Source organism: Oncorhynchus kisutch, linkage group LG24, assembly GCF_002021735.2.
Source record: "Oncorhynchus kisutch isolate 150728-3 linkage group LG24, Okis_V2, whole genome shotgun sequence".
NCBI lineage: Eukaryota > Metazoa > Chordata > Actinopteri > Salmoniformes > Salmonidae > Oncorhynchus > Oncorhynchus kisutch.
In genome coordinates this window covers 33518657-33531085 of record NC_034197.2, presented here as the reverse complement: position 1 = coordinate 33531085, position 12429 = coordinate 33518657, and the positions used below count along the sequence as shown (strand labels likewise).

The 12429-nt window shown below is 48.3% G+C and overlaps 1 protein-coding gene across 1 annotated transcript in view; it reads left to right on the top strand.

Annotated features, from left to right (window-relative positions):
* The first annotated feature begins 845 nt into the window (after nucleotides 1-845).
* The window catches only part of LOC109885811 (ERC protein 2), a 246990-nt gene continuing 235406 nt past the window's right edge, over nucleotides 846-12429 (top strand). Inside the window, exons 1-2 of the mRNA XM_031803661.1 lie at nucleotides 846-872; nucleotides 1598-1791. Coding sequence (XP_031659521.1) covers nucleotides 846-872; nucleotides 1598-1791 — 221 coding nt within the window. The remainder of the gene's footprint in view (nucleotides 873-1597; nucleotides 1792-12429) is intronic.

Sequence of the window (12429 nt, the reverse complement as noted above, 5' to 3'; positions counted from 1 at the left end):
ATGTATTAGGAGGGTAGTGGTTACACAGTACACCAATGTATGTATTAGGAGGGTAGGGGTTACACAGTACACCAATGTATGTATTAGGAGGGTAGGGGTTACACAGTACACCAATGTATGTATTAGGAGGGTTGGGGTTACACAGTACACCAATGTATGTATTAGGATGGTAGGGGTTACACAGTACACCAATGTATGTATTAGGAGGGTAGGGGTTACACAGTACACCAATGTATGTATTAGGAGGGTAGGGGTTACACAGTACACCAATGTATGTATTAGGAGGGTAGGGGTTACACAGTACACCAATGTATGTATTAGGAGGGTAGGGGTTACACAGTACACATCGGCTTTTCCTGTCCCTCTTTCATAAAGTGCCTCTACTTGTGCATTTTGTTTATGTTATGAGATGTTTTTCTAGTAAATGATACTTTGTTAGGTTTATGATCTATGCGTTTCAGAGTGGTTGACAGTAATAGTTAACAGCCGTCTGAAGTGTCTTAGTTTTTTTTTCTAATAACAGAGACAGAGCTACATGTAGGGTAACAGCTCATAGCGTTATCTAGGATTGGCTCCCTGCCTATACCAGTGTGTGTATGTATGTATGTGTGTGTACGTGCTTGTATGTGTGTGATTGTATAGAGAGAGAGTTGATGATGTTTAAACGAGCGGCCTCAGCTGTCTCAACAAGCTAAACTATCCTCTGAAACACACAGAGCTCTGAGAGGCAGACACAAACACAGGGAGGTAATTCTAGGTTACAGCCATCATCTGGCAGATTTTTCTCTTCAAAAAAAAGAATCAATCACTGCAGCTCTGTCAGTTTTTACAGTGTTTGACTCGAGATGTTTGGTGGTCTTATAAAATCACTGGTAACCAGAGAGGTATGAAGGGTAATTTCATTATGAATTAGAAGAAAATACTAAACTCCAGGAGAGAGGGATGCTTCAGAGAGCAGGCTGAGTGGAGGCCACAGGAAAGAAGGGAGGAGAGAAGAGAAGGGGGAACTAAGAAGGAAGGAATGAAAGGGCCGGGTTGAATGAGATAGAGGGCAGATTCCGCTGAAGGTTTACAGGTTCCTAGTGGTTAAGAGTATTGGGCCAGTAACCGAAAGGTCATTGGTTCGAATCCCCTTGCCGGCAAGGTGGGAAAATCTGCCGTTCTGCTCTTGAGCAAGGCAGTTAACCCCCAACATCAACTGTTCCCCGGGTGCCAATGACATCGATTAAGGCAGCATCCCGTACCTCTCTGATTCAGAGGAGTTGGGTTTAAATGCAGAAGAAACTGTATTTCGGTTGAATGATTCAATTGTGTAACTGACTAGGTATCCCCTTTCCCTTCCGCCCCCCTATCCTTTACCATAAAGGGGTGAACAAATATCTGACCCTGTATCAGTGTTTTGGGGCAGCATCTTCCTGGTTCTGGCTCCAGAAAGGAGTATGAGTTCTATGAGATGAGGATGATATAATGAATGTCTCTCCTTTCATAGTACTGTTTATGACTGTCACTGTTTGTGACTGTTTGTGACTGTCTTCCTCTCTTCTTTATTCCCTTGGTCCTCCTCTCTCTTCTTCTTTATTTCCTTGGTCCTCCACAGTCCCAGAATACGGAAGAGTCAACCAGGAAGTTGTTAGAGGTCAGCGACAGGATCAAGCTGCTGGAGGAGGAAGTGACGCGCTACCGAGAAGAGTCTGGGAAGTCCCAAGCCGAGGTGGAGAGGCTCATGGGTATCCTGAGAGAGCAAGAGACGGAAAGAACCAACAAGGAGAAGAAGATCACTGAGCTGGAGAGGTGAGAGGTCACCACCCTACCACTGGAGTTTCTACTCTTTCTTTTTACCTAACCCTTCTCCTATCCCTAACCCTTCTCCTATCCCTAACCCTTATCCTATCCCTAACCCTTATCCTATCCCTAACCCTTCTCCTATCCCTAACCCTTATCCTATCCCTAACCCTTATCCTAACTCTAACCCTTATCCTAACTCTAACCCTTCTCCTATCCCTAACCCTTATCCTATCCCTAACCCTTATCCTATCCCTAACCCTTCTCCTAACTCTAACCCCTACCCTTCTCCTAACTCTAACCCCTACCCTTCTCCTAACTCTAAACCCTACCCTTCTCCTAATCCCTAACCCTTCTCCTAACTCTAACCCCTACCCTTCTCCTAACCCTAACCCCTAACCCCTACCCTTCTCCTAATCCCTAACCTTCTCCTAACCCCCTACCCTTCTCCTAACCCTAACCCCTACCCTTCTCCTAACCCCTAACCCCTACCCTTCTCCTAACCCCTAACCCCTACCCTTCTCCCTAACCCTAACCCCTACCCTTCTCCTAACCCTAACCCCTACCCTTCTCATAACCCCTAACCCCTACCCTTCTCCTAACCCCTAACCCCTACCCTTCTCCTAACCCTAACCCCTACCCTTCTCCTAACCCCTACCCCCTACCCTTCTCCTAACCCCTACCCCCTACCCTTCTCCTAACCCCTAACCCCTACCCTTCTCCTAACCCCTAACCCCTACCCTTCTCCTAACCCTAACCCCTACCCTTCTCCTAACCCTAACCCCTACCCTTCTCCTAACCCTAACCCCTACCCTTCTCCTAACCCTAACCTCTACCCTTCTCCTAACCCCTAACCCCTACTCTTCTCCTAACCCTAACCCCTACCCTTCTCCTAACCCCTACCCTTCTCCTAACCCTAACCCCTACCCTTCTCCTAACCCTACCCCCTACCCTTCTCCTAACCCTAACCCCTACCCTTCTCCTAACCCTAACCCCTACCCTTCTCCTAACCCTAACCCCTACCCTTCTCCTAACCCCTAACCCCTACCCTTCTCCTAACCCTAACCCCTACCCTTCTCCTGGTTCTTCTCAACACTGGGAGGGGTAAGGCTAGGGGAACTAACTAAGCCATGTTTTCAGACCTATCTCTGCCTACACTGCATCTTCAGATATATACATGTGCATGAGACATTCATGACTAGCTCTATATTCTACATCTGATTCATTCTAGAGAAGGCTACTTTAGATAAACTGTCTGGAGTTTCGTACTCTTGAGAACACTTACGTCATGGGTCTAATTTCCTAACTGTGGGAAGAATCCATTTGAGTGTGTCCCATTTGACTTGAATGTTTTGGTTTTACTCCAGTCTATGCTATTGGTTGCATACACAGACCCTGAATACAGTCATGAGACTTCCCATTGGAGCTTTGTTGCAGCTGGGTTAATGGGTTATGTTTTTATGTCAATGTCTGCAGATCTGGGTGAGTATCACTAGTGTTTTGTTGTGGCACCGATACCTCCAGAGATCCCATTCTCTGTACCTACCGTCTCTGTTCCTCTTCTTCTGTCTTCTCCATCCATCAGCATCATCATTAACACAACATTGGTTTCATATACAGTACCAGTCAAAAGTTTGGACTCACCTACTCATTCCAGCGTTTTTCTTAATTTTTTAAAAATATTTTCTACATTGTAGAATACTAGTGAAGACATCCAAACTATGAAATAAAATATATGGAATCGTGTAGTTAACATCAAAGTCTTAAAAATGTAAAAAATATTTTATATTCTTCAAAGTAGTCACTGTTTGCCTTGATGACAGCTTTGCACACTCTTGGCATTCTCTCAACTAGCTTCATGAGGTAGTCACCTGGAATAAAGGACACCAATATAATATATTTTGATCTGTTTAACACTTTTTTGGTTACTACATGATTCCAATGTGTTATTTCATAGTTTTGATGTCTTCAGTATTATTCTACAATGTAGAAATAGTAAAAAATAAAGAAAAATGCTGGAATGGGTAGGTGTGTCCAAACTGTAAGGGGTAGGTGTGTCCAAACTGTAAGGGGTTAGGTGTGTCCAAACTGTAAGGAGTAGGTGTGTCCAACTGTAAGGAGTAGGTGTGTCCAAACTGTAAGGGGTAGGTGTGTCCAAACTGTAAGGAGTAGGCGTGTCCAAACTGTAAGGAGTAGGTGTGTCCAAACTGTAAGGAGTAGGTGTGTCCAAACTGTAAGGAGTAGGTGTGTCCAAACTGTAAGGAGTAGGTGTCTCCAAACTGTAAGGGGTAGGTGTGTCCAAACTGTAAGGAGTAGGTGTGTCCAACTGTAAGGAGTAGGTGTGTCCAAACTGTAAGGAGTAGGTGTGTCCAAACTGTAAGGGGTAGGTGTGTCCAAACTGTAAGGAGTAGGTGTGTCCAAACTGTAAGGAGTAGGTGTGTCCAAACTGTAAGGAGTAGGTGTGTCCAAACTGTAAGGAGTAGGTGTGTCCAAACTGTAAGGAGTAGGTGTGTCCAAACTGTAAGGGGTAGGTGTGTCCAAACTGTAAGGAGTAGGTGTGTCCAAACTGTAAGGGGTAGGTGTGTCCAAACTGTAAGGAGTAGGTGTGTCCAAACTGTAAGGAGTAGGTGTGTCCAAACTGTAAGGGGTAGGTGTGTCCAAACTGTAAGGAGTAGGTGTGTCCAAACTGTAAGGAGTAGGTGTGTCCAAACTGTAAGGAGTAGGTGTGTCCAAACTGTAAGGAGTAGGTGTGTCCAAACTGTAAGGAGTAGGTGTGTCCAAACTGTAAGGGGTAGGTGTGTCCAAACTGTAAGGGGTAGGTTGTGTCCAAACTGTAAGGGGTAGGTGTGTCCAAACTGTAAGGGGTAGGTGTGTCCAAACTGTAAGGGGTAGGTGTGTCCAAACTGTAAGGAGTAGGTGTGTCCAAACTGTAAGGAGTAGGTGTGTCCAAACTGTAAGGAGTAGGTGTGTCCAAACTGTAAGGAGTGGGTGTGTCCAAACTGTAAGGAGTAGGTGTGTCCAAACTGTAAGGAGTGGGTGTGTCCAAACTGTAAGGAGTAGGTGTGTCCAACTGTAAGGGGTAGGTGTGTCCAAACTGTAAGGAGTAGGTGTGTCCAAACTGTAAGGAGTAGGTGTGTCCAAACTGTAAGGAGTGGGTGTGTCCAAACTGTAAGGAGTAGGTGTGTCCAAACTGTAAGGAGTGGGTGTGTCCAAACTGTAAGGAGTAGGTGTGTCCAAACTGTAAGGAGTAGGTGTGTCCAAATTGTAAGGAGTAGGTGTGTCCAAACTGTAAGGAGTGGGTGTGTCCAAACTGTAAGGGGTAGGTGGTGTCCAAACTGTAAGGAGTGGGTGTGTCCAAACTGTAAGGAGTAGGTGTGTCCAAACTGTAAGGAGTAGGTGTGTCCAAACTGTAAGGAGTAGGTGTGTCCAAACTGTAAGGAGTAGGTGTCTCCAAACTGTAAGGAGTAGGTGTCTCCAAACTGTAAGGGGTAGGTGTGTCCAAACTGTAAGGAGTAGGTGTGTCCAAACTGTAAGGAGTAGGTGTGTCCAAACTGTAAGGAGTAGGTGTGTCCAAAACTGTAAGGAGTAGGTGTGTCCAAACTGTAAGGAGTAGGTGTGTCCAAACTGTAAGGAGTAGGTGTGTCCAAACTGTAAGGAGTAGGTGTGTCCAAACTGTAAGGAGTAGGTGTGTCCAAACTGTAAGGAGTGGGTGTGTCAAACTGTAAGGAGTAGGTGTGTCCAAACTATAAGGAGTAGGTGTGTCCAAACTGTAAGGAGTGGGTGTGTCCAAACTGTAAGGAGTGGGTGTGTCCAAAACTGTAAGGAGTGGGTGTGGTCCAAACTGTAAGGAGTGGGTGTGTCCAAACTGTAAGGAGTAGGTGTGTCCAAACTGTATTTCCTATATTAAAGTTTGAAACTGTGGGACATTTAGTCTAAAATCGACTCAGGAACCTTCGGTTTGATTGCACTCCAGTGGCAGTTACAGTAGAAACCAAATAAATATAAACTCATTCACACAAAAGACCCCTGCTTGCAAATGTCCTGAGTGCTGTTACTAATCCAGCAGGGGAAACATAATGAAGGAACATTTACTGCTCTGGACATTGTGTGTTGTGTGTGTTGTTAAGTTCTCCATGGCCATATCATTTCCCAGCTCCTCAATATGTCTGCCTTATGTTGTCATCTATCTTTGTGGTGTTTCTCTTTGTGATCTCTGTTTTCTGTTTCTATGGTTCCTATGGGTGTGCGATATAGCAGGGTTCCCCAAACTTGGTCCTGGTTCCCCCGTTTGGGTTTTTACCCTAGTACTACACAGCTGATTGAAATAATCAAAGCTTGATGATGGGTTGATTATTTGAATCAGCTGTATAGTACAGGCAGATCACCCCCCAGACAGATCACCCCCCCAGACAGAACACCCCCCAGACAGATCACCCCCCCAGACAGAACACCCCCCAGACAGAACACCCCCCCCAGACAGAACACCCCCCAGACAGATCACCCCCCAGACAGATCACCCCCCAGACAGATCACCCCCCCAGACAGATCACCCCCCAGACAGAACACCCCCCAGACAGAACACCCCCCTAGACAGAACACCCCCTAGACAGAACACCCCCCAGACAGAACACCCCCCCAGACAGAACACCCCCCAGACAGAACACCCCCAGACAGAACACCCCCAGACAGAACACCCCCCAGACAGAACACCCCCAGACAGAACACCCCCCAGACAGAACACCCCCAGACAGATCACCCCCAGACAGATTCCCCCCCAGACAGAACACCCCCCAGACAGAACACCCCCCTAGACAGAACACCCCCCAGACAGAACACCCCCCAGACAGAACACCCCCAGACAGAACACCCCCCAGACAGAACACCCCCCAGACAGAACACCCCCAGACAGATCACCCCCAGACAGATTCCCCCCCAGACAGAACACCCCCCAGACAGAACACCCCCCATAGACAGAACACCACAGACAGACAGACAGACAGACAGACAGACAGAACACCCCCCATAGACAGAACACCACAGACAGACAGACAGACAGACAGACAGACAGACAGACAGACAGACAGACAGACAGACAGACAGACAGACAGACAGACAGACAGACAGACAGACAGACAGACAGACAGACAGACAGACAGACAGACAGACAGACAGACAGACAGACAGACAGAACACCACAGGCTGTTTATTCTCTCTGGACTTTATTGCTGGCACACTACTGCTCAATTATCTTCTGATTTATGGATTGGCATGGTGTGGGTGCCCAAATGAGGGGTTGCTTGGTGCCAAGGTGTGTGTGTGTGTGTGTGTGCGCCAGTGCTCAGTGGGAGATCCATAGGTACAAATAACAGGGCTTTGTTTGAAATTAGAAAAACACACTGCCAACTCATATGACACCACACACACACACACACACACACACACACACACACACACACACACACACACACACACACACACACACACACACACGCACACACACACACACAGACACACACACACAGCCTTGAGTAGTTTACAGTACATTGGATGGTTTAGACTGTTAGAGAATGTTTGTTTCCTGTTTCATTCATAACCCATTACACATGCTTTATTCTGCATGGAAAAGTAAACCCATCCAATCTGCATTTATGATAGACTCTTCCCCTCCTCTCTCCCTGTTCCCTCTCTGTATGTTTCAACAAATCTTTCAAAAAGGGTCAACGTCTAGCCAGTGAGTGTGAGTGTGTGTGTGTGTGTGTGTGTGGGTGTGTGTGTGTGTGTGTGTGTGTGGGTGTGTGTGTGTGTGTGTGGGTGTGTGTGTGTGTGTGTGTGTGTGTGAGTGTGTGTGAGTGTGTGTGTGTGTGTGTGTGTGTGTGTGTGTGTGTGTGTGGGTGTGTGTGTGGGTGTGTGTGTGTGTGGGTGTGTGTGTGTGTGTGTGTGTGTGTGTGAGTGTGAGTGTGTGTGTGTGGGTGTGTGTGTGGGTGTGTGTGGGTGTGTGTGTGTGTGTGTGTGTGTGGGTGTGTGTGTGTGATGGTATTATGTTAGTGAGGTAGCGGACACAGTCTCCCCCTCAGGTCGTCCATCTTACTGATGCTCCTGTCTCATTACTGTCAGACACACACACACACACACACACACACACACACACACACACACACACACACACACACACACACACACACACACACACACAGGGGTTCCTGTCTCATTACTGTCAGACCTACTCTTCTATCTGTGTGACCCCAGTTCTGAAGTTAGGATGGGTCAGAGGTCACTGTGGGGTTAGTCTGCTGGACAGGACGGGATTCTCCCTTCAGCTCATACAGTACTCAGGCTCTGAAGTTTTTGGGAGTAGGGTGGAGTAGGGTAGAGTAGTGTAGAGTAGAGTAGAGTGGAGTAGGGTAGAGTAGGGTAGAGTAGGGTAGAGTGGAGTAGAGTAGGGTAGAGTAGGGTAAAGTAGGGTTGGGTTAAGTAGGGTAGAGTAGGGTCGGGTAGAGGAGGGTAGAGTAGGGCAGGGTAGAGTAGGGTAGGGTGGAGTAGGGTAGGGTAGGGTAGGATAAAGTAGAGTAGGGTAGGATAGAGTAGGGTAGGGTTGGGCATGATAAGGTAGAGTAGGGTAGGATAGAGTAGAGTGGGGTAGGGTAGGGTGGAGTAGGGTAGAGTAGAGTAGGGTAGAGTAGAGTAGGGTAGGATAAAGTAGAGTAGGGTAAGTTAGGGTAGGGTAGGATGTAGTAGAGTAGGGTAGGGTAGAGTAGGTTAGGACATAGTAGAGTAGACTAGGGTAGGGTTGGATGGGGTAGGATGTAGTAGTGTAGGGTAGAGTAGACTAGGGTAGAGTAGGGTAGGATAGAGTAGGGTAGGGTAGGATAGAGTAGGGTAGAGTCGGGTAGGGTAGAGCAGGATAGAGTAGAGTGGGGTAGAGTAGGGTAGAGTTGAGTAAATAGGGTAGAGTAGTCTAGGGTAGAGTAGGGTGGAGTAGTCTAGGGTAAAGTTGGCTAGGGTAGGGTGGAGTAGGGTAGAGTGGGGTAGGGTAGAGTAGGGTAGGGTAGAGTAGAGTAGAGCGCAGTAAGGTAGAGTATGGTAGTGTAGAGTAGGGTAGGGTGGAGTAGAGTAGGGTAAAGTATGGCAGGGTGTAGTCAGTAGAGTAGAGTGTGGTAGGGTAGAGTAGGGTAGAGTAGAGGAGGGTAGAGTAGGGTGGGGTGGATAAGAGTTGGGTAGAGTAGAGTTGGGTAAAGTAAGGTAGGGTAGAGTAGATTAGGGTGGAGTGGGGTAGAGTAGGGTAGAGTAGAGTAGGGTAGAGTAGAGTTGGGTAGGGTAGTGTAAAGTAATGTAGGGTGGAGTATGGTAGGGTGGAGTAGGGTAGAGTTGGGTAGGGTAGAGTAGACTAGGGTAGAGTAGACTAGTGTCGAGTAGGGTAGAGTAGAGTAGACTAGGCTGGAGTAGACTAGTGTGGAGTAGACTAAGGTGGATTAGGGTAGGGCTGGGTAGAGTAGGGTAGGGTAGTGTAGAGTAGACTACAGTGGAGTAGGGTAGAGTAGACAAGGGTGGAGTAGGGTAGAGTAGGGCAGGGTGGAGTAGAGGAGGGTAGCGTAGAGGAGGGTAGGGTAGGGTGGAGTAGACTAGGATGGAGTAGGGTAGAGTAGAGTAGAGTAGGGTGGAGTAGACTAGGGTAGGGTGGGGTAGGGTAAAGTAGAGTGGGGTGGAGTAGGGTAGAGTAGGGTAGGGTAGAGTAGAGTAGAGTACACTAGGGTAGGGTAGGGTTGAGTAGGGTGGAGTAGACTAGGGTGGAGTAGGGTAGGGTGGAGTAGAATATGGTGGAGTAGGGTAGAGTAGACTGGGGTGGAGTAGGGTAGGGTAGAGTATGGTGGAGTAGAGTAGAGTAGGGTAGGGTGGAGTAGACTAGGGTGGAGTAGGGTAGGGTAGAGTAGACTAGGGTGGAGTAGGGTAGAGTAGGGTAGGGTGTATTAGACTAGGGTAGAGTAGTGTAGGGTCAGGTGGAGTAGACTAGGGTGGAGTTGGGTAGGGTAGAGTAGTATTGGGTGGAGTAGGGTAGGGTAGGGTGGAGTAGGGTCGAGTAGACTAGGGTGGAGAACAGTAGAGTAGGGTATGGTAGGGTAGAGTAGACTAGGGTGGAGTAGGGTAGGGTGGAGTAGACTAGGGTAGGGTGGGGTAGGGTAAAGTAGAGTGGGGTGGGGGTGGAGTAGGGTAGAGTAGGGTAGGGTAGAGTAGACTAGGGTAGGGTAGGGTTGAGTAGGGTGGAGTAGACTAGGGTGGAGTAGGGTAGGGTGGAGTAGGGTAGGGTAGAGTAGACTAGGGTGGAGTAGGGTAGGGTAGGGTATACTAGGGTGGAGTAGGGTAGAGTAGGGTAGGGTGTATTAGACTAGGGTAGAGTAGTGTAGGGTCAGGTGGAGTAGACTAGGGTGGAGTTGGGTAGGGTAGAGTAGTATTGGGTGGAGTAGGGTAGGGTAGGGTAGAGTAGGGTCGAGTAGACTAGGGTGGAGAACAGTAGAGTTGGGTAGAGTAGGGTATGGTAGGGTAGAGTAGACTAGGGTGGAGTAGGGTAGGGTGGAGTAGACTAGGGTGGAGTAGGGTAGGGTAGAGTGGAGTAGGGTGAAGTAGACTAGGGTAGAGTAGGGTAGGGTAGCGTAGACTAGAGTGGAGTAGGGTAGGGTAGGGTAGAGTAGAGTAGGGTGGAGTAGACTAGGGTAGAGTCGGGTAAAGTAGAGTAGGTTGGAGTAGGGTAGAGTGGAGTAGGGTAGGGTAGGGTAGGGTAGGGTAGGGTGGAGTAGACTAGGGTGTAGTATGGTAGGGTAGAGATGGGTGGAGTAGGGTAGAGTTGAGTAGGGTGGAGTAGACTAGGGTGGAGTAGGGTAGGGTATGGGTGGGTGGAGTAGGGTAGGGTGGAGTAGGGTATAGTAGGGTAGGGTAGGGTGGAGTAGGGTAGGGTGGAGTAGGGTGGAGTGGGGTAGGGTAGGGTGGAGTGGGGTAGAGTAGGGTAGGGTAGAGTAGGGTGGAGTAGGGTAGGGAATGGTGGAGTAGGGTAGGGTGGAGTAGAGTAGGGCAGGGTAGAGTAGGGTAGGGTAGGGTGGAGTAGGGTTTGGTTGGGTTGAGTAGGGCAGGGTAGAGTAGGGTAAGGGTAGAGAAGGGTAGGGAGGGTGGTGTAGTAGGGTATGGTAGGTTAGAGTATGGTGGATGGAGTAGACTAGTGTGGAGTAGGGTAGGGTAGGTTGGAGTAGGGTAGGGTAGAGTAGGGTAGGGTGGTGTAGTAGAGTATGGTAGGTTAGAGTAGGGTGGATGGAGTAGACTAGGGTGGAGTGCACTAGGCTACAAACATTGAAAGACAATACCATGTTATATGTCATAAAAGTCAATGGCCTTGTGTGTGTCTCAGGGGAGGATGGACGTTGTTTTAATCAGCATGTTGCTGTTGGAGCGTCATCAGGAGGCCTGTAACGACTATCTGGGGTGAGAGAGGGGCCAGGGTTCAACGCCCTCCCCCCTCTAACATTTGGCCACATAGAAAAAAGAATGTTGATGTAAGTAGCGAACAGGACATGTTAATTAATGTCTTCCACTATAGGAGATGAAAGTGTTTGCTAAAGTACCTGAGTTTAGCTCAAGCAGGAGAAGGTCACATCAATAGGAATCTACATTTTCTTAGCTGGGTACTGGTGAGGTCAGTCATAGTCTGTTTTACTGTAGAATAACTGTAACTGATCTTTGGTAGCTGTGAGTCCTGGTGTAAAGGGATGTGCAGTAGCTGTCTGTCATCCAGTCTGCTATGTGGTAGTTAACCTCTCATAACCCAGCTCTTCAGCGGTAGTGCTGGGTAAGCACTTTGGTATGTTAGGGAGGGTTTCAGGGATGGTGTGTGAGTGTTTGTATCCAATGTGAGATAGAGGAGTTGGTTGATGTTTGGCTGAGGGTAGTACCTGAATCTCAGCTGGCACACGGACACACACACACACGCACACACACGGACACACACACACACGGTCACACACAGGCACACACACACACGGCCACACACACGCACACACGCGGATACGGACACACATATATATATATATACACAGTGAGTGTTGACACATTTCCTGTATATGTCTATTGAATGTGTTTGTGTGTACTGTATATTTAGGAGCAGGTGTGCTGGTTTGGTGACCAGGGCCATCTGACACAATACCATCCAGGGCAATCTGACACAGTACCATCCATGGCTATCTGACAAAGTACCATCCAGGGCCATCTGACACAGTACCATCCAGGGCCATCTTACACAGTACCATCCAGGGCTATCTGACACAGTACCATCCAGGGCCATCTGACACAGTACCATCCAGGGCTATCTGACAAAATACCATCCAGGGCCATCTGACACAGTACCATCCAGGGCCATCTGACACAGTACCATCCAGGGCCATCTGACACAGTACCATCCAGGGCCATCTGACACAGTACCATCCAGGGCCATCTGACACAGTACCATCCAGGGCCATCTGACACAGTACCATCCAGGGCCATCTGACACAGTACCATCCAGGGCCATCTGACACAGTACCATCCAGGGCCATCTGACACAGTACCATCCAGGGCCATCTGACACAGTACCATCCAGGGCCATCTGACACAGTACCATCCAGGGCCATC